Below are 21,161 nucleotides of genomic sequence, written 5' to 3'. Positions count from 1 at the left end.
GAACCCACCTGCTTCTTTTAAATCAGCTGTGTGGGAACATTTCGGGTTCCCTGTGGACTACAATAAAGATGAAGTGTGCGAGTGGTGGATCGGAAGAGGACGGTGTGTCGGCGTTGTTCGATAGCGGTGCGGTATGCTAATGGTAACACAAGCCAAACATGCTAAATCATATCAGAAGGCATCACCCAGATTTGCCAATCACCGGAACCCGGCAAAAGACAACAGCAGTTCAACAGCTGATCCCCGCTGTTTTTAAGAAGCCAATACCCAATAGACATGAAAGCCCTGAAACCAAAATAAATAACGGAAGCTTTTGGCATAATGTTTTTCAACGACTTTGCGCTCTGGAAACACGTTCTTATTATTTATGATGTAATATTTTCAAGACATTCTTTTTAGTTTTACAGCTTGATGAAACCTTTTAGTTTGACATCAGCCATTATAGATAGTATGGCCATCTGAGTGTGTGTGGTGCTGTTTGTGGTTTGTTTTTAACTGTTTAATACAGTTAATTATTCAAAATGTCAGAGTTCCTTATTTTGAAACTGAAACTTGCACTACTGTTCAAAAATAAATAACAACAAACTATGCGAATTACGCATTTGGGACTTTTTTTTTGCTTTTTCTTGTTGTACCGAACCATGACCCCCAAACCGAGGTATGAACCGAACCGTGACTTCTGTGAACCGTTACACCCCTAGTGCCAGGTGTTAGACTTCATACCATTTTGGCTCTGTGTTTGACCTGCTGCAGCGCCCCTGACAAAGGCAATTCAGTCAGACAACTCACGTGTTTCTTTAATATGTTTATTAGAAGCAGCATATAGTTGAGTTTGGCGACTAGGCTCCGGCATCATCACTCCACAGATATACATAGCACGATGAGTGATGATTAAATAACTAACCCCCGAGCCTACAGGTGGAAGCTGGGGTGGTGGTGGTGGGGCAGGCAAGCAGCAGCAACGTAGAGGTAGCTGCAGCAATAGCAGCAGCAAGCAAAGCAGAGAGAGAGAGAGATCTGCAGGTTAAATAGAGGAGCATATTAAGGAGACTCTGTTTGGTTGGTTGTAGAGTGGCAAGGGGCGTTATGTATGAATGCAGCAGTGCTCGAGTTGACTGCCCTAACTAGCTCGCAGGCTTCTCCCCATTTATAAGACTTACCTTCTCGCTATGCTGAGGGAGTTCAAAACCATTGGATCCCTAAAGTGACCACCCGTTATCTATCAAAAAACATTATTTAAAAGTGTTCACATTAATCTAGCCTACTTCTATTTGTCCTTTTGAAGATATCATATTGTCTGTAATTGATGTGACAAAGAAAGGAATTGAAACAGTTCCTTTCTTCTGTGCTGGCCTGAGAGGGTACAGCTTAAAGTAAAATTCCCAGTTTCACTAAGAAGATTACTTTTTAATGAATGAATCACTCGTGAGTGGCGCGCTGTTTCTCAACTTTCCTGGCAATCTTCACTAGCGCTGTCGAGACAAATAATAATGAAATATGGGAAGAATGAAGTAGCATGAAAGGAATGCCTGGCCTCTCATAAGCTTCTGGATTCAATGCTACTAGTTTTTGCAGAGGTCTGGTGGAAGTTAAGCACACTAAGGACGACTGGATAGCATCGAAATATCAATATGAAATGTTCGACAATACAGCAAATGCATAGAGTTGTTATAAGTAGTTTAAGCATAGGGATGTGTTTTTTCCTTTACAGTTATTCTATTTAAAGCACCTCCCAACCTTCATTCAGGACGTGAATGAGCCATACTATGAATATTAAAGGAGTAGAGATAAAAGAAAGAAGCAGAAAAAGCAAAGAAATAATCTGAATTTGTTAAAAAAAATTGCAGAAAAGGGCCAGAGAGACACGTGGGATGGTGCACTGGGCAGTGAAAGAATTTGCTCTCCTGCTAAGAGATAATAGGCGTCTCTCAAAAGACAAACAAACTCCCAAGCTGCCATTTGGACTCTGAAGCTACATTTTCTATTAAAAAAAGAAAGAAGACAGCATGGGATAAGTGTTTTGGGAATGGAAAAACCGTCCAATTCAAAGTCGTGTCATCAGGTCAAAACTCAGATTTCTACACACACAAATTGTATTGTATCTGGCCCATCAGGTGATTTTTGTTGTGCAGAAGGAAGGTAGGAAGAGGTTGAAAAGTCAAAACAAGGTGAGACGTGTTTAGAGGTGTGAAGCCGCTCGGGCAATCTTGTTTGATTTCCTGTGAAACGGGAGCTGTTATTCCCGAGCTTTGAGAAAGATTTGTGATGTCAGGTGGCTAAGTGATCTAAGTGTCCAGGTATAATGGCCGTCTTCCTGTGTCTGACCCTGAGAGCAGCAGAGGTCAAAGCAAACCTTTCAAAAACCTCTCCTTTCATACCTCTTTGCAGTCCTTTTTGAAGAATAACCCCTGTTTTAATACAGTTTGGATCACATTTTTAAACATTTGGCAATCTGCCTTTTGGTTTTGATGAAACACATGAACAATATACTGCAACTTTTTTTATTTTTTGCGGTTCCTTTCACCTTTGTCTTTTACTTATCAACTCCTGATGCTCTCATAAGGTATTCATCCTCCTTTAATTCATTCATCTCTCACACACGGCTGTTTCCAATTGGCCCAGAGACATTCCTGGAATGCTGTGTGTGTGTGTGTGTGTGTGTGTGTGTGTGTGTGTGTGTGTGTGTGTGTGTGTGTGTGTGTGTGTGTGTGTGTGTGTGTGTGTGTGTGTGTGTGTGTGTGTGTGTGTGTGTGTGTGTGTGTGTGTGTGTGTGTGTGTGTGTGTGTGTGTGTGTGTGTGTGTGTGTGTGTGTGTGTGTGTGTGTGTGTGTGTGTGTGTGTGTGTGTGTGTGTGTGTGTGGCTGGCTGGCTGGCTATTTGGTACAGATAAAATACAAAAAGAGAAGGAGAGATTTGGCAGTTGAGAAGAAAATAGCTACAGCCGAAATGTAAACCAGAAGCAAAGGAGAGTAAAGACTACTGGGTTTTGCATGGGTTTCAATTATTATGCTGCTCATCAATTTATCTCAGGGATTGTGTAAATAAGACTGGTGGTTATTTATAATCAAGCTGAAGTAAAGGGCAAACCAACACACAAATCAGCCTATTGATCTGAAGTCCTGTTCCCATAAAACTGAACTGCATTGTTAATTATATTTCAAGGAAGACCTATTTATGCTGGGTCAAACCAACAAATGACACAATTCTGAAATGAAAAGATTCAACTTCAAATGTGCATCCATAACTTGAATGACTTAACCAACACACTTATTTAAAGCCAAACCATTATTTTATTACACCTAACCAAGTGCTTTGGTTGCTTTTTTAATTTGTTTTCTTGCAATGTAACACGTGTAATATGTGTTTAAAACATTTGGACGTTTATTTGGATGAGAATGTTATATTGAGAGTTCCACAAATATATCCCAAAATCGAATGGTTTGTCACGTCTCTGAGACGCATCTAGAGATCCAAATGTTTTCAAAGATGTATCAAAAATGACGTGCCATTGAAGCTAAGCTACTACAAAGGAAACAAAAGTATATGCTAATGGTTTAAAGGCACTCTTCGGATCACAACTTGGCTCTCAGACATACACATACTTTTCAAATGTATGCACTTTACAATTCAATTCAATTACATATACATAAAATTGCATATTCACAGACAGTCCTCCGCACACACACATAGACATCACATGTGCGTTTGGGCTTGTTGGATGGCATAAGAGTGCCGGGTAAAAATTTTACACCACAATTGCATTACCGTTAGCCACGTCAGCTGGTCTGGACAAAAAGGCACCACAGTGTCTCAGTTTCTGTCTTTCTCTGACGTTGTCCTCCAGTTTTATTTACATTCCTTCTTTCTCCCATGACACAAGACTCAGCTAATCTAAAATACAGTGAGCCCCAGCGTTGGCAGGGACGAGTCCATCGGAGACCAAAGCCATCTGCCTAAAAGAGTTATGCCACTCTGCGCGGCACCAAGAGGGTCCAGATCTTTCCAGCAGGATTTTTAATATGAAAAACGTGATTTTTAAACCAAATGAGATGAGCATGATGGATAGAGAGACTGATAGATGGGCGGATTGGTTGGCGGTTGTCCCTTGGTTGGTTTTTCTTAACTGTGTTCAGCACAGATTGTGCTAGGTTGAATTGATTCCATGAACGTTGAGGATGAAGGATATGAGTCAGGGTCAGTTGCAGTTTTTAGTTTTTGGGCCAGTTGTCTAACGATGGTCTACCCCTCGGAGGGTGTCGCTGGTTCCATTCCTGGCCCTTGAAGTCAACATGGCAAAGTGTTCTTGGGTAAGATACTGAACCCAACATTTCTCTGTGACGGATGGATTTGTTGGTGGTCCCTTGGTTGGTTTTTCGGCACAGATTGTGGTTGGTTAAATTTATTCCATAAAAGTTAAAAATGAATGGCAGCCCGAGTTAGGATTGGGACCCAGGGACATTTGTATTTTTGAGAAAATGTGGCTCAAGAGTTTTCCACCAATGCTTGTCTACCAAGGGTTGTACCAGTCGGAGGGTCGCTGGTTCGGTTTTTTATCACGTATTGTAGGCACGGCTAACAGTTATCTGTGCTTTGGATAAAGGTAAGAAATGTAGTGCAGTGTGTTTATGTCAAGGCCAAAGACAGTTTGAACACCAAAAGCCCGATTGCATTTAAATAAATAAAATAAAAACACAAAAAGAAACAATGAATGAATGTAAAGAAAAGGCATTGATTCTTGTTTTCATAGCAAGATAATCCACTACAAACACGTGAATGCGAGCGCACACATAGAGATGCAAACGGACAAACACACACAAAGCAACAGGGAGGCTGCTAACACAAGCAAATAGCAATTACTACAGCGTCTGCAGCCTAGCAACCAGGCCACTGGATGTCATTGTCCCCCATGTTGTGTGTGTGTGTGTGTGTGTGTGTGTGTGTGTGTGTGTGTGTGTGTGTGTGTGTGTGTGTGTGTGTGTGTGTGTGTGTGTGTGTGTGTGTGTGTGTGTGTGTGTACACATGTGTACCGAACCGAAGGGCGGTACGGGTACGTATACCGTTACACTCCTAATATACAGTAATATTTTACAAATGAAAGACACTTTTTTCCAGCATTTCACTGTGACTTAAAGTGACATATTAGAGAGAAACGATTGTATCATGATAAAAGTTGTACATTTTAGGGTGATTGAATATTCTCTGAGATAATAAAGTAATTAATTTACCAGTCTTATCTCAGATAATATTATAATTTCTCTGTGTTAAATGTAAGGATTTAATCTCAAAATATTACCTTGTCCCCCAACGCTGTATTTCCTTTATTTTTCTATTTGCAATGTGAGCAGTTAATACTATGACACACTAAATAATATAATATATCAATCACATTTTAAATATGTGACTAGAAACCCCAAAGAGATATGCTGCTCTTAACAAATGTTTCTGCCTTAAAGCCAGGTGGCGAACCACAGCTTGTATGGATTTCTTTGCGTTGGCATTGTGTTTTATTTAAATGAAATTTCTACAGATTCAAACAGGAAATGCATTCATCTTAACAGAAAAGGTGTCACTTTTTTTTCCGGCCTCATTATGATTTGCGAGCCGTAGTCTACAGTAAAGTGAGTCTCTGGCCTATTACCATTTAAAAGTCACCTGTGTGTTTCATGAGGCTATCAAAGAGCTCCTTCAAAACCGCATTCAGTGTTTAGCAATTCAAATAGATGATGAAAGCGCTCTGATTCAAATAACGTGTATTCATGAGCAGAGTCCTGAATAGGTCACTGATAGAGGTAGAGTGCAATACCAATAAAGGTCAACATGCACAATGTTGTTTTAATTACAATTTGGGTACTACATTATTTGATATTCATTCTGTCTGATGCATGTCTTAAGTTTCTCAAGGGCACATATGTAGTTTGATGAAAGAATGCCGTCTTGTCTATTCTCTCCATTTTTTTTTCTTTCACCTATTTTCTCTTCCCTCAGTTTCTTGCGTCCTTTTTCCCCTCTCATATAACACATTGCCAGTAAAACAACAACTACGTTTGTTGTCTATTTATTTTGGGACTTAATTCATATAATTGCATTGAAAAAAGTCATATTAATTTGCAAAAATTAGGCTTAAAAATTGAAAATGAACACTAACCAAAGTCTGACTTTTAAGGGAATTTCTAATTGATGCCAAACTTTATTTTGAGTTGCAAACATTTATTTTCCATAAATGGTGTCACTTCTAACAGATAAATGACAAACCAAAAAAATGTATAAGATTGTACTTGCTATAATAAAAACCTTTTACACTCGTTTTTAGAGAAATGTGCAATGTTGAGGAAATAGAATTGTTTACACTGATAATCCGTATCAGAGGATTTTGAGTTTTTCACTGTTTCTTTAGACAAGGTCATGATTAAAAATAGAAGATAAACCAAAAACATGATACATTTGGTCACATGACTTGTTCTGAATAAATTCACATTTCCTGTTTTTCGACATCTATAAGTAGTAAATAACCCAGACATCTGAGTAGCATTTATTGGGCAAAGTTTACTTACTCCTTTCTTTTATGCTTGGCTTTTTAAACCATGATATACAGCTGGCATTTAGATGTCAACACCTGTCTTCCTGTGCACATAAACCCCTTGCGTTATGGGGGTCATTTAGTATTGACGGTGCAGTCCACGTTCTGACTCCTAACAAACCTCGTCCCCTTGGAGGAGCCCCTCAATATGAAGCCCCCTGCTAGGAGCCTCAACGGTGGTTTGATTGACACCGCTCACACTTGGCAAAATGAACAAAATTAAAGGGTCAAATACTCCAGGGTGCAAATAAACCTCTCCAAACATCGCTGCTGTGAACACACAGTTGTGCGCATCCTCTTGAATCGCGTCTACTGTATCATTCAACTTCTCCATCTCCTTACTAAGCTGGTTTGATTGATTATGGCCACAAAGCTGATAGGAATACCTGCAGCTCTGGGGCCTATGCTACGAAGCTGGTTCAACCTAACCTGGATATGTTTGAGTTAGCCGGTTGGCCTAATCCAAAACATACGCGCTCTCGCTAAACTGTCCTACGACGCTGGTTATCAAGTGGATCGCTCAAGCCAGCCGTGTCCTATCTAGTTTGGTGCGCGTTCACATGAAAGGGGTGGTATTTGGAGCATTCGACCAATCACAAACATGGAGAAGCGCACTGACAGCGCAGCGTCATACTTCCTGAATGAAAAGTGAACTTTAATACTAGTCAAAAATGAAGAAGTTAAACTTTAAACATCCATGAATTAAACACTTTATCCAGGATGAAAGCCACATAGCTGCACCTGCAAGGTGAATACAGCTGGTAAAAGAAAAAGTGTTTGAATGCGTACATTAACGTTTATGATATCACTACCCCGTCTAAAACACGATCTGACTTTAATTACATTTGTCTCGAGTGTTTCGTCAACTTAATGTGTTGCTTAAAATAATACTTCTGCATACAGTATGTGACACTGTGAGTGTTGCACGGCCAGATACGGCTCAGCTGACTCAGATCAGGAGATATATGATACATTATGAAGTGATATGCCGCGAACTGTACTTAATGTTACTCTGATCCGGTTACTTATGTTGTGGCCGATATTTAATTAAGCTTTCTTAACGCTAATGTTATAATAGTCAGATTGCTCTGAAGATGGGAGGTGATATTCTATTAATGTTCACGTTCACACAGTCGGTGATTTTTGCCGGCCGTCTTTCCTGCGACGGCAGTTTTTCTGTATTTCCTTTCTCCTGTAATATGACTTGATCGCTTTAAACTCCGCACACTGAGCTCTGATTGGTCAGCAGGCGGTGCTTTCACTGAGTTGAGCTCTTAGCCTGCAACCAGGTTAGCTGCTTAGCATATATTACCATGGAGATCTAGCCTGCTAAAAAGAGAACCAGCTTCGGATGACCGGAAAGCCAGAGTTTTCCCTGAATTTAGCCGGCTAAGTGAAAATCCTGCTTCGCAGTATACCCCCCTGGTGTGTGTGTGTGTGTGTGTGTGTGTGTGTGTGTGTGTGTGTGTGTGTGTGTGTGTGTGTGTGTGTGTGTGTGTGTGTGTGTGTGTGTGTGTGTGTGTGTGTGTGTGTGTGTGTGTGTGTGTGTGTGTGTGTGTGTGTGTGTGTGTGTGTGTGTGTGTGTGTGTGTGTGTGTGTGTGTGTGTGTGTGTGTGTGTGTGTGTGTGTGTGTGTGTGTGTCAATGTGACATGACTTTGACTGAAGCTCTCAGATGATGAGCCAATGGATCGAGATGGCCCCAATTAGTCTTTGATTAATTGAGTGTGGTTGGATGTCGTCCCTGGAACCTCATCGTTGACGTTATTGACAGGCTAATTAGTTGCCGTGGTGACTGCTTAAACACAGCAGGATTGTGTGTGACTCTGAAATGACCCCAAGGCAGCCAATCAAGTGTGTGTGTGTGTGTGTGTGTGTGTGTGTGTGTGTGTGTGTGTGTGTGTGTGTGTGTGTGTGTGTGTGTGTGTGTGTGTGTGTGTGTGTGTGTGTGTGTGTGTGTGTGTGTGTGTGTGTGTGTGTGTGTGTGTGTGTGTGTGTGTGTGTGTGTGTGTGTGTGTGTGCGCGCGCTAGGGCTGTACCCGAATATTCGACTATTCGAATATTCGTTCGTTGGTCAACTATTCGGGTTTTAATTTCATTATTCGGATATTCGTTTTTTTATTTATTTTCAATTCAAATTTTTTCCTAAATGTATGCTATCAATAAAGGCGAATTTCCATATTCTTATACTATATTTATACTTTTGAATTGCACTGTTAAAATGCGGAAATATATACAATCTCAGCCTGTGCTCCTGACATCGCGTTCACTCACAGTCACGAACGCAAACGGCACGCTTCACCTCGCTTCACACACATGAACACAAAATGCCGAAGACTTCAGCTGTGTGGGACCATTTTAAATTGGACGATGGTAAGAAGAAGGCAGTGTGCCAAATATGCGACAAGAAACTGGCCTACCACGGTGGCACAACAACTCTGAAAAGCCACCGGATGCTGTAAGTACTAGCCTAGCTTAGCTTAGCTGTTGTCAAGTTGCCGTGATGAAGCTGCTTTATCCGCCGTTTAAACAGTAACGTTACACATGATAAAATCGTGCCCTTACTTTGCTTGGAAAATAGTTGCAAGCAAGCAACCGAATTGTTTTTTTATATTAGTTTTTCAATTTGATCCGAATAGTGAAAATAATAGGAGCAATGTGGGAACATCTGGGGCTAAGGCAATTATTGGCATTCAGTTCGTTCATTTATTTTTCGTTCTTCATTTATTTAAATACTGTTTACTGTATCAGTAACAAGTATTACACTGTTAGGCCTACTGTTACGGCTATGTTATTAAAAGCATTGTTGTTATAACATAAATGTGTTTTGTATCTTCAGGTTGTAAAACGTAATTTGGAACCAGATTTGGTCCCCGGGCGCTGCACTGCGGCTCGGTTAAATGCAGAGGACACATTTAGTTTTAATGTATGCGAGTACTGAGACAATAAATAAATATAAATCGTAATAGTATGCTCTTTCTGCACTTCTGCTTAACAGCATGTTGTCAGGTGTCTTGGAGCGTGTTATGAAAACATTTTGTAAGAAAAAAAAAAAAAATCTTTCAGCAGCGAATATTCGAATATTCGCTGCTGATTACTACCGAATATCCGGAGCCCGAAAAATGGTATTCGGGACAGGTGTGTGTGTGTGTGTGTGTGTGTGTGTGTGTGTGTGTGTGTGTGTGTGTGTGTGTGTGTGTGTGTGTGTGTGTGTGTGTGTGTGTGTGTGTGGTGTGTGTGTGTGTGTGTGTGTGTGTGTGTGTGTGTGTGTGTGTGTGTGTGTGTGTGTGTGTGTGTGTGTGTGTGTGTGTGTGTGTGTAGACGGTTGGTTATTGTTGCAGCATCACCTGTGTTTTCGTTGTGACGTAAAGGAGTGAACCCATTAGTTCACTTATTCTATGTTCAAACCAAAGTGAAGGTAAAACCAACCTCTTGTTAGCCAGAGACTGAGTAATGTATTTCTTTCAATTAATGATTTCTTTGCAAAAAGATAGGAGTTTAGTAGCAGTCATTGTGCACTCCAGATGCAGTATAGGTATTAAAATGCTTCTACTAAATACAACATTTTGACGATGGCATACAAAGGCCATTATGGGATCAAATTAATAATTGAAGAGCTGGTGATGTTCTCAGAAAAGTACTTTCAAGAATATAGTCATACATTTCTTGTTAATGTACCTCTTTACTTTCAGAAAATACCAGCACTTTGTAAATGTACAACTTTTTCTTGGATTATAAACCCGCTCCTCTGGCTCTCTATTTCATAATTGGCCCAAATTTCCCCTAATATCTATTAGTTTGATCTTACAGTATCAGTAGTTTCCAATTTGGTGCCAATATCTTCCTTTACACGTCAAAGTTTCTGTTTGATTTACTTTGTTTGCAACCAATTTCCAAGGTGGGATTACACCATCCTGACAAATGTATTTTTCCATCTCGATCCAGATCAACTTTCAAGCCATTTATGGAAAGAACATTCAGAAAAATTATTTCATACTATATTTCATATCATACTATTTATATCATACTGAGCATAAGGGTTACATATATCTACTGTAGGTAACCTCAAAACTACTTAAAGAACTGAATAGCTTGATTTAAATATATTTTGCCATGCTGCTTAGAGCTAGTAAAGACTCCTCATTAGTACAGTGTTCTGAATTATGTTCACCTTTTTTCTGTTCCCCCCCATTTCTGTAAAAACATTGGGAGCTATCATTTTTCCCACAGGGGAGACAAAGCCCGCTCTAAAGAGCAGCAGTTGTTCCCATGTTCACACTGAATGGGTATGTGGCTTTTAAAGAAAGGATGACCCACCCCACCCATTCAACTGTGGTGTACATTACTGACTATAAATAAAGATTCAATTATGTGAATAGCTGTTATCAGTCAACCAATCACATCAGGAGTATATATTACTCACTGGCCGATATCCAATATGTAATCATAGAAGTCCAATGCCAGCCCCCTATATTTATAATAAAAGCGATATACTGTGTAAAATAAAATGCAATTTATTTGCAATCAATAAAAGAAAAGAGTTTTAGGGAACAGAAAAAACATTAGCGTTGGAAAATGATTTTTAAGTACATATACACATTGTGGGATTGTGGGAACACTGTACCCTCACTGTCTGTCACATGCAGCAGATAACCAGGGTTAAAGGGTGAGATGGTGTGGGGAGAAAGAGGGAGTGGTAGACGGGTGTGTGGTTGACTAGCCACGAAGAAAAGACCCTAATCTTAGAGGAGGCCACAGTTGGCGTAACATCACTTTTTCCGGCCAACCTCTTTATATTCTTATTTTGCTCTACCACTCGAATATCCTTTCTTTCTAAACGCACCATCTAACCTCCCTCCCTCTTTTTTTTCTTCCTCTTTCTCTCCCATTTCTCCAGATCGGTTCTGCTTTAGTCATTTTCATTTAGCCTAAATCGTTTAAATTAGATTGAATCGTGACAGAAATTGCTTTCCGTTGGTCACAAATATTCCAATACTCCTCTCTGTCAGACGCCCCAATACTCAGACAAATTAGGTATATTCTGACCATTTAAAATATGTTCCCCCTCGGGTGCACTGCTTGATTCCCCCCCTCTTTGAATCTATCTTCCATTCATTTGTGTAATTAAAAATAATTAAGATACATTAAAAACAAATGCATACAGGCAATCAAATGAAACGTATATCTAACAAAACATAACCAGAGCTTAATTAAAGTGGCGGTGGTGGAGTAGCTGGGATGTTCATGATGAATTTTTTGATGAAGAATAAATAATTCAATGAGGAAATATCTAATTAGCCACAGCTGCTTTGCATTTGATTCCTGTGATCTGCATTACTCTGATACGTCTTTGCTTGTCATCTCAATTATACTGTGCTGTATTTGTTAGCTAACTGTCCTCCCCTTCTTTTGTTTTGTCCTCTCTGTAGTTCCCCCCCGAGAGCCCACAGTCACATGTCGGTCCAACACCTACCCCAAAGGCTTCTACTGCAGCTGGCACCAGCTCCACCAAACGTTCATCCCCACCACCTTTGAAGTGGACGTACAGTAAGTGCATAGGATTCATGTCTTTGTGTGGATTTACATATACAATATATGTCTCGATATATCGGTATGACATGCAAGAACTAGCTTAGTTAAAGGTGGGGTAGGTAAGTTTGAGAAACCGGCTCGAGATACACTTTTTGTTGTATTCCATGGAATGCTCTTAACATCCTGATAGCAATGAATATCTTAAGTGCTTTGACAAAAAATCCATAAAAAAAATTCATCTGTGGAAGCCGTGGCGCTGTAGAAAGCACGACCAATCATTTTAGCCGGCCCGGCTAAACTTATCTCGTGCCCTCATTGGTCATGTGCACGTTCGTGTGTGTTGGAGGAGGGGCTCTGTAAGGAAGTGGCACATTTTTTCTGGCTGTGTATTTTCAAATTCTAGCGCACTCCAGCTGGTTTCTCCAAAATGACATACCCCACCTTTAAGTGATTGAAGAACACTACTATAATTCACACATTGTCCTCTTTCAATCACGTGAGCTAGCTTACCTTTGCTAATGGTCTGTTATGCTAGTTAGCTTGTATTTTAATGGCTTGGTTTTCTAGGCACCATAAAATGTAGGTCATTACGCAATGCTTACAGTTGCCCTACACATTAGTATAGGCTAAGTTTACTATGCAGCTTAATTTAATATAAAAACAGTAGGGGGTCTCTGCTCCATCTTTCTTTTTAGCTAAACGCGCCTTGGCTTGAAAAACATTAAAAAAAAAACCTGGCTTAGAGGGCAACACTTTAAATTAAAAGACCAAAAATGCCCAACGAGAAAGATCAATTTTGAGATAAGAAGGAGGGTGTTATAAGAAAAGTGACACCTCTCTCCCATGTCCAGGCAGGATTTAACAGTAGTTGGACCTCAGATACTCACACAAAATGTGTGGATGGAGAGGAGACCCGGTATAGCTGTCTTCATTAGCTTCTCTTTGATATTCACAGATCACAGAGTCCCACAGCTCACGCCAGAGCAGGTGGACTCTGCCTTCGTTAATATTGTAACACCAACATAATTATGTTTGAATAATAATGAGCCGGTCAGCCATTCAGCTCCATGTTTCACTGAACAGCCATTTCTGTCCTTTTTACCCCAAGAGAACATCTATGATTGTAATTGTAAACACTCTTGCGTCAGGGCTCCTGAATTAAACCGAAATGGTTAAATATTCGACTATTTTGTGTGACTATTTTGTGTGAATTAACAACATTAATTTCAGCATGTAATGATCATAATTAATAGTGCCCCAATGTGTGCCTTGTGACGCGCGTCGCATGACCATAGTGTAGTGAGTAGTAGAGAACCTTACTAAACTATCCATATAAACAGTACCGTATCCCAAAAATGATGCAGTCCAAACCGGTTTATATTAGAAGCAAAACAAAGGAGTGTAAGTCCAATAACAACTTCTTCAGGCGTAAATGTGCCAATGTCTTTAAACCTTGGCACATTTAAGCCTACAAACCATCGAAGAAATGTACAAAAAGTAAAGTTCATACTGGCTGGATTCCAAACTAAAGTCCTGTCCTGGTCTGTAAAGCAGGAAGTATAGTTAGAGTGTTTTAGTGTTGTAATTCTAAATTATACCCACAGCTTTGATGGAGAACACCCACTCTTCTTAAAAACGTGAACTATTCTCTTTTTGCCCTTCCACACTAAAGTGTATGAAACTTCCTTCAAGCTGAAAACTCACAAGCTTATAAAAACTTAGAAGTAAACCATCCATCTCTCTCACATCAGTCCTTATTTTTCTCTCCTCTTACCCTTTGAATTCCCTCTCCTCTCCAGACACAACCAGCGATCACTGGAGGTACAGAAAGATCCGGACCACAAGAATCGCTGTCGTGTTCGTTTTCCCGAGGTCTTCTCCAGCTTCCCGTACAAAGTGAACGTGACATCAGTCAACGCCTTGGGGAAAGCCTCCACCACCATTTCCTTTGAGGAGTCCAGTATAGGTAAGATAGATGGTGTTAGCGTATCATGTCGTGGTATTGTATTGGATGTTTGTAACACCTTAATACAAGAAAAGCTTGCACATGAGGGAGCATGTTTATTTTCTGAGGAGGTTTTACATTACATTACATTGCATTTAGCTGACGCTTTTATCCAAAGCGACTTACAATAAGTACATTCGACCAGGAAGACACAACCTTGAGGAAAACAGAATCATATAAGAACATCAGGTTTCAAAGAGCCAATCGTTTCAAGTGCTGCTCAACTGGCTAAGCCAGTCCTTTATTAGTATATAAGTGCTCTGTTAGCAGTTCTTTGTTAGTCATTCTATCGCTCGAAGTGGAGTCGAAAGAGATGAGTTTTAAAGGCTTTGATTTAGTTTCTGAGCTTGGTTCAAAGGGTGCACTTAAAGAAAAATGTTAGACATTTTCACTTTTCTTAAGAGTTACCAAACAACACTGTGCAAAGTTCAGGGACAAATCTAAGATCTTTTTCCCACACCGTTTAACAATTACTTGGCAATGAAAAATAAGGACTAAGAGTGTTGAGGCGTCTCTTGGAGGATGCCAACCCTTGAGCAATGAAAATGCGTTTGTTTGACCACAGATGACTGATTTCATTGACTTCTGGTTCCCTTCGGATGTGTTGTGCTCGGTGCCAGAAAGAAAATAGAGATTTCAATAGCCAAATAAACGTCACCCATGTGAAGGAGAGTGCACTGCTTTTTTGTGTTGCTTTTGCTTTAACTTACAGTATAGGCCATTAGCGAAAATCCCACTGACTGTGCACCCCTGTCATTACTGGAGGCACTATATAATACACACACTACCTCTGAACCTTTTGTGCAGCAAACACTATTTAATTGAGGCTTGGACGGGATGTGACAGCCGCAAATCAAAGGTCTGCTTTCTCACTACAAGTGCCAAACACAAGCTGCAGTATTAGCACATTTTAGTAATACTAAATGGAAGAATCAAGCATTAAAGTTAAGTTAATGAATTGGTTATTTTTTTAAATGATGGCCTCCGCAATCATGTGGTAAATCGTTTTTTAAAAATTGCAGTTTGGATTATGGAGTTTTGTTCACTTAGGCTGCAGAAGGTTACATAATAACAAGCAAGACGCTTATAATTCATAAACAACTCAGGCTGGAAAGCAGTGAAGAGGAGAAATTCATTTTAAAGAAGGAATGAGAAGTACTTTGAAAGATAAGGGGAAGTGCTGCCAGCAGTCCCCGGCTCTGTCGTATTGCTCAGAGTGCGATATGGGTGTGCATGACGCATAAACACACACAGACACAAACGGGGCTGCGAGCGATTGTGTGCAGTGTGTCGGTCGACAGGTTGGGGTATTGAAAAAGAGTGTGTGTGTGCTAGACTGAGTGTGTACACAAGTAACCAAATGAGGCAGTGACATGCTCTGCCAAGCCCCGGATACAGGACTCATGAAAATGCTAATGCTAGCTGGATTAGCGACCCGGCTGAGGAAATATCCCTCGACTATTGGTGATAGCAAAACACCCCACTGCTCCTTTCTTTCCCTCTGCTTTATCTCCCTCTGCTTTCTCTTTTATTCCCAAATGCCCTTCGTGTGACTTTGTACTTTTTTTAACTGTCCCCAAGCCAAAGCTTTTCAGATAAATGTAAAAATGCCCGTTTTGTGTGACAAATGTCTTCCATCCACACTGTAACCACATTGTAATTGTTCTAATTTATGTCTTTAAGTTTGCTTGTAAGCTTTGAAAAGAATGAAATGTCTACTTATTTGATCCTTTTCTGGGCACTTTTTCACTTTAATTTTAACAGAGGACAGGGTAGAAAATGGAAAAAAGGAATGACATGGAACATGGTCCCACATGTGCTGTAACCACTCGGCTAACGAGGCGCTCCTTGACTATATATTTGAGTTAAGTTGCATCTAGCTAACAAATAAATTGTGTATTGCAACCTAGTAGTACAGGTAAACTTTATGTGGTCTTAACCCATGCCGTTACCTAGCAACGCAATTCTGTTGAACTAGGTAACAGCATGGGTCATTCACTCCTTATTGAATGACATCAGAACATCCTGATGTCATCAAAATTATGACATCATCTTGGCTTTTATGCTGAGTTCCGAGGCTATGCAAGGTGAACTGCATTTAGTCACTTGAGACTCGTGTTTTGGACGACATACATGCTTTTTTGAATATAGCCAGGTTAATATACTTTATAATACCAGGTGAAAATTAACATTATAGGCCTACAACAGATCCAGAGCTACACAATTTACTAATTTGAAAAAAACTCACCTACACTCATTACACATTTAAGTGTTTAATTGATTTCAATCGAAGTAGTAATGGCAAGTTACGCAAATTCAGCAGAGGAGGACCTAGATGAGAATGCTACAATTGCTGAAGGAAATGCCTGCAGCAGAATGTTTTCAGCGCAAGAAATACCTGAAATTGTTGCATTATTTGAGGAGGCAGATGCAGATGGTGGTGGAGGTTTGGATATGGAAGAATTTTGTGTTTTGTTTAAAAAGATGTACCCTTCTGTTAAGAAGGATGAACTTACAGTCCTACATATGCAGATAGATACCAACTGTGACGGTACAGTTGACCTGGTAGAGCTTTTAGACTTCTTAATAGCTAAGGGCAATGCATCGGCAGGGTTGGACTTTAAAAGACCATTCCCTAAACCTGTTGAATTTATACCTGTCGGTCACTATAAAGAAATTGTTGGTGTGATCTTCCGTCCCTTCGAGGACGTCAGACCTGATTTGAGTTTTAGAGAATTAGACGAAACCACCACTTACCAGAGAGGCCAATACATCTCTGTCAGCTCCGATGGTGTACTCACCTTCTGGACGGACAGCTGTACAGATCCATTCACCATACCTCTATATGTGAAAGAAAATGCACTTCCTTTTTCACACCACAAGAAAATGTCTGTTCGTGACATGCAGTACATTCAAGAATTGAAACAGCTGGCTATCTCCACCTCTGACAGAGAGCTTTTATTTTATGACTGCTCTGAAATACCCTCGATTTTTGCAGTTAACCACTCTCTGATTCTAGAGGAAAGCATTGTCAACACCATTAACTACTGGTCAAATGGCACTAAAGCAATGTTTTCATTTGGTGATGTACGAGGGGTTTTGACTGTTTTCATCTCCTACAACGTAAAGAAAAATGGCCTCTTCAACCGTGACGCATTTGAAAAAATCTCTCTGCGTGATTATCCTACAGTATACATTTCCAACCTTCTAAACAACCATTCAAAAGACTTTCTTTGTCTTAAAGTCTCAATTTTTAGTGACATATGCAGCCAGATCCAATACTTTCCAGTTCTTAACTCATTTGCCATTTGTGGAAGTTCATCCAAGACAATGGTCCTGGCTGCCCTACCAACCCCACCCAGAACCACTTTTTCAAAATCAATCTTTAGGAGCAGTGGAGATGAGGGGTTTTTCACCTGTGTTGAATACTCTCCTTCTGCTGAGTTATTGTTGACTGGTGGTACAGATGGCTTACTACGGTTGTGGTTACCCCACAAAAGAGACACCTGCCAAAAGTCTTTGGTGGGACACGTCAGGCCCATTACAAACATTGTCGTAAACAGAATGGACCGAACTGTCATCACTTTATCTGATGACAAAAATGTTCGTGTTTGGTCTTTGAAGAGATTGGAGTGTAAGCAAAGCATCGAGATTCAAGGCATGAGACCAGCTCGTATCTCCAGTATGTGTTACAACATACTTAACAATGATTTAGTTCTGGCTAACACAGATCTAGTCAAATATTTTGGTAGGGGAACAGATGCTTTTAAAGAAACATTAACATCCCATGACAAGCCCCTGTGCAATGCTCTCTATCACAGCATTTACAAAAAGGTTGTCTCTGTTTGTCAAAAAGGTGAGGCTACACTTTGGGATGTCTTAACAGGAAAGGCTGTCATGCAGTTTAAGGTCACTCCATATGGGGGGCACACTGCCATTGCATTTGATATACCACAGCGGAGACTAATCACAGTTTCCAAGGACGGGAAATTAAAACTGTGGAACTTCATCACTGGAGTGTTGCTTGAAGAATTTCCTATTACCTTGCCAAGTGAGGTGACAGGTATTGTCTGCATGGACGATAGTGTGTTTGTGTCGGGAAGGAACTCCAACAGAATTTTTGTCGTGGATTTGGAGGGTTATGACAACATATTTTTGGAACACGATTATTCAGATGACATTTGCTCAATGGATGTGCACGAAAAAACACTTCTTGCGGCCTCTTGCAATGGAAATATTGTAATGTGGGATGTTGAATCTAGGGAGGTTCTCTACTGGCTGAATGGCAGTCAGAGCCCTCGAACTTACATTACAAGAATAACAGGCAGGACAGGGTGTTTGCCTGATGGGAAGACACACAAAGAAGAAACTGGAAGGAAAAACACTGATGTGAACACTGGTCCTATTGTTTTATGTTTAAAGACAAGGAAGGTCAATGTGCACACAGCCACACTGCTGACTTCTGCCGATGGCTTTATAAGTGCCTGGTCGATAAAAAGCAAGGGAGGTTTGTTAGGGAAGTTCAGGGCAGTGAATGATGAAGATGCAATCATTACCACGATGTCCACTGATGTCAATGAAAAAATATTGCTGACTGGGGATAGTACCGGCAGGATTTGTCAATGGGACATTCAGAGATTTGGATTTAAGGATAAGGCAAACACAGGGCCATTCGAAGACATAAGAGGGTGGCGCGTGTCATTGTGTCCACCTCCTCTTTTGGGCACCTGGAAATCTCACCTCTCAGGGGTGGTGAGTGTTCAGTTTGATTCTGATTGTCAAAAGATTATTACTGCAGGGTTGGACTGCAATATCCAGCTGTGGAAAAACACAGGTGACCACATTGGATTATTTGGGAAAGATGAATGGGATGCTGATGCAAAGAAAACTACACAGAAGGAAAGAAGACCAGTGTCAGCAGGGAAGGGAAAACAGATACCATTTAAGTATTTCAGGCCAGAAAGGGAAGTGAAGAAAAAACTGGAAGATTACCTCGACAACATAGAGAATGAACCTTCTTTCCTACCCCGGGATGATCTAACTGATAAAGAGATGGACCGTATCTTTAGACGGTTAATGAAAATACAACCAAGTATTGACACAATACATGAGAGATTCAAACAACAACAGTCCATACGCTCTGACAAACAATGTGCTAGTGTGGTCCAGCAGGAGGCAGAACAAGCTTCTAAAGTGCAGCTCATGAATAGTAAAAGTTCAATCGGGCCACACCCGCCTCAGAGCCCGCTCATCAGTGGCGATACAGCAGACCCTGATTTGAAACAGCCTGGATCTAAATATGGCCGTGTGATCAAGCATCAGAATAAAGACCCTTTACAAGGCAGGGTCCCAACACCTTGTCCACCTGACATCGTGCCAAGCCAGCAGCGGTCTGAGCTAACAACAAAGCATTCACTCTTGCCAACCATCTCGAAAGGTGTTCAGCGCACACATAATCAGACCCAGTTCAGGCCACACCCGCCTCAGAGCCCGCTCATCAGTGGCGAGACAGCAGACCCTGATTTGAAACAGCCTGGATCTAAATATGGCCGTGTGATCAAGCATCAGAATAAAGACCCTTTAAAAGGCAGGGTCCTCCTAACACCTTGTCCACCTGACATCGTGCCAACAACAAAGCATTTACTCTTGCCAACCATCCCGAAAGGTGTTCAGCGAACACATAATCAGACCCAGTTCAGGCCACACCCGCCTCAGAGCCCGCTCCTCAGAGGTGGCAGCAGCTTAAAAACAAGCTATTCCCAGACACCTCGATTACGTTTACCTCCACTCACTGAGAAAGTACAGCTTACCACACGTAGCCGGCTGCAATAATGCTACAAACACCATTTCCAATTCCAATCTCATCTCAGCTTTGATTGTCATTTTGGGTTTTCTCCGGTTACTCCGGTTTTGTCCCGCATTCTAGTAAATAGAAAAAAAAAAACTTTTAATGACCTTCTGCAGATTACAATACAACATTTATGTAGCAGTGCACACAGTGAAGGTGAACACACTTTACCTTTTTCAAACATGGAGTTGTAAAAGCTCTTAATACCAAGAGCTCTGGATCTTTTAAATAGGGCCCGGTATTTATAAACTTGGCAAACAATAATCTTATGAATGATTAAATAATTTCTGAAATAATACAATAATAACCAAATTATGAAATAAATATTGTGAAATGTATACCTACATGAATAAATAAATAAAAGCTGTTAATCAAACAGACATTTATGTTGATCTACATTTATTATTTTATGTTTCTGTAAATGAGTCTGATGTATTATCACTCGCGAGAGACGAGCCAATGCCACGTCATCAGAGGACTACGGAGGAAGGCCCGCCCCGTCTACGCCAGCCAATCGATGAAGACTATATACAAGTGTGAACGTATATAACCAGATGTTTAATATAGAAACAGCCGTTTTTATTCTACAGATTTGAGAAACAGCTGCGCTAAGTGGACTGTCTATCACTGAAGTAGAAAAGACCTCGGCCGAGTACTTCTGCAAACTTATTGTATCACTTTATTAATAAATGATGTTTACTTGACGAGAAGCTTCCTGAATTATGTTCAGCTACTCTACCTCAAAGTAATTACACGCAACACCCCTGACCCTTCTTCTGAAAATACACTTTTCAGTAGCTTATAACATTGATTTCTATTCCATTAATGTATGTGCCCACAAAGTGGACATGCACTGGAATTGAATGTTCTATTTTATCCCTGCACAGTCTGCTTTTAAATTGTGTTGTGCAAAAGTAAAATGTCAGGTGATGTTCGCTCTCAGGTTGGAGACATACTAGAAGATTATTCAGCCAGTGAAGATCATATTTGACCATCAAATGCAGGCCAAATCCTAATTTTTGGCAAATGTTATCGGTAATGCGAGGGATTTTCATGACTAATTTTAACTACTGTGAGACAACCCAGTCTCACGGCATTTCGTGTTATAATCACAACATTTAATCTAATGGTTCGTGTTAGTTTTGAAATCCGAGCACATTGTGCAAAGTTTGCAATATTATTTAATGAATCGTTTACTCTAT

At 40.4% G+C, this 21,161-nt stretch overlaps 2 protein-coding genes across 5 annotated transcripts in view; both read left to right on the top strand.

The window, feature by feature from the left end:
* Positions 1–21,161, top strand: part of cntfr (ciliary neurotrophic factor receptor) — a 272,556-nt gene that overhangs the window by 212,774 nt on the left and 38,621 nt on the right. For all 4 annotated transcript variants that reach the window (XM_071204969.1, XM_034095981.2, XM_034095980.1 and 1 more), the window contains 2 exons: positions 12,004–12,121; positions 13,906–14,072. In XM_071204969.1, the coding sequence (XP_071061070.1) occupies positions 12,004–12,121; positions 13,906–14,072 (285 nt within the window). The remainder of the gene's footprint in view (positions 1–12,003; positions 12,122–13,905; positions 14,073–21,161) is intronic.
* LOC117456197 (WD repeat-containing protein on Y chromosome-like) lies at positions 16,191–20,663 on the top strand. Its single transcript, XM_034095978.1, has one exon. The coding sequence runs from the start codon at positions 16,410–16,412 to the stop codon at positions 19,941–19,943; it is 3,534 nt and encodes a 1,177-aa protein (XP_033951869.1). The 5' UTR covers positions 16,191–16,409; the 3' UTR covers positions 19,944–20,663.

This window comes from Pseudochaenichthys georgianus, chromosome 12 (assembly GCF_902827115.2).
Source record: "Pseudochaenichthys georgianus chromosome 12, fPseGeo1.2, whole genome shotgun sequence".
Taxonomy (NCBI): domain Eukaryota; kingdom Metazoa; phylum Chordata; class Actinopteri; order Perciformes; family Channichthyidae; genus Pseudochaenichthys; species Pseudochaenichthys georgianus.
This window is presented reverse-complemented; position numbering and strand designations above follow the sequence as displayed.

Coding starts and splice junctions, on each gene's coding strand:
- LOC117456197 (XM_034095978.1), top strand. CDS start 16,410: ATGGCAAGTTACGCAAATTCAGCAGAGGAGGACCTAGATGAGAATGCT.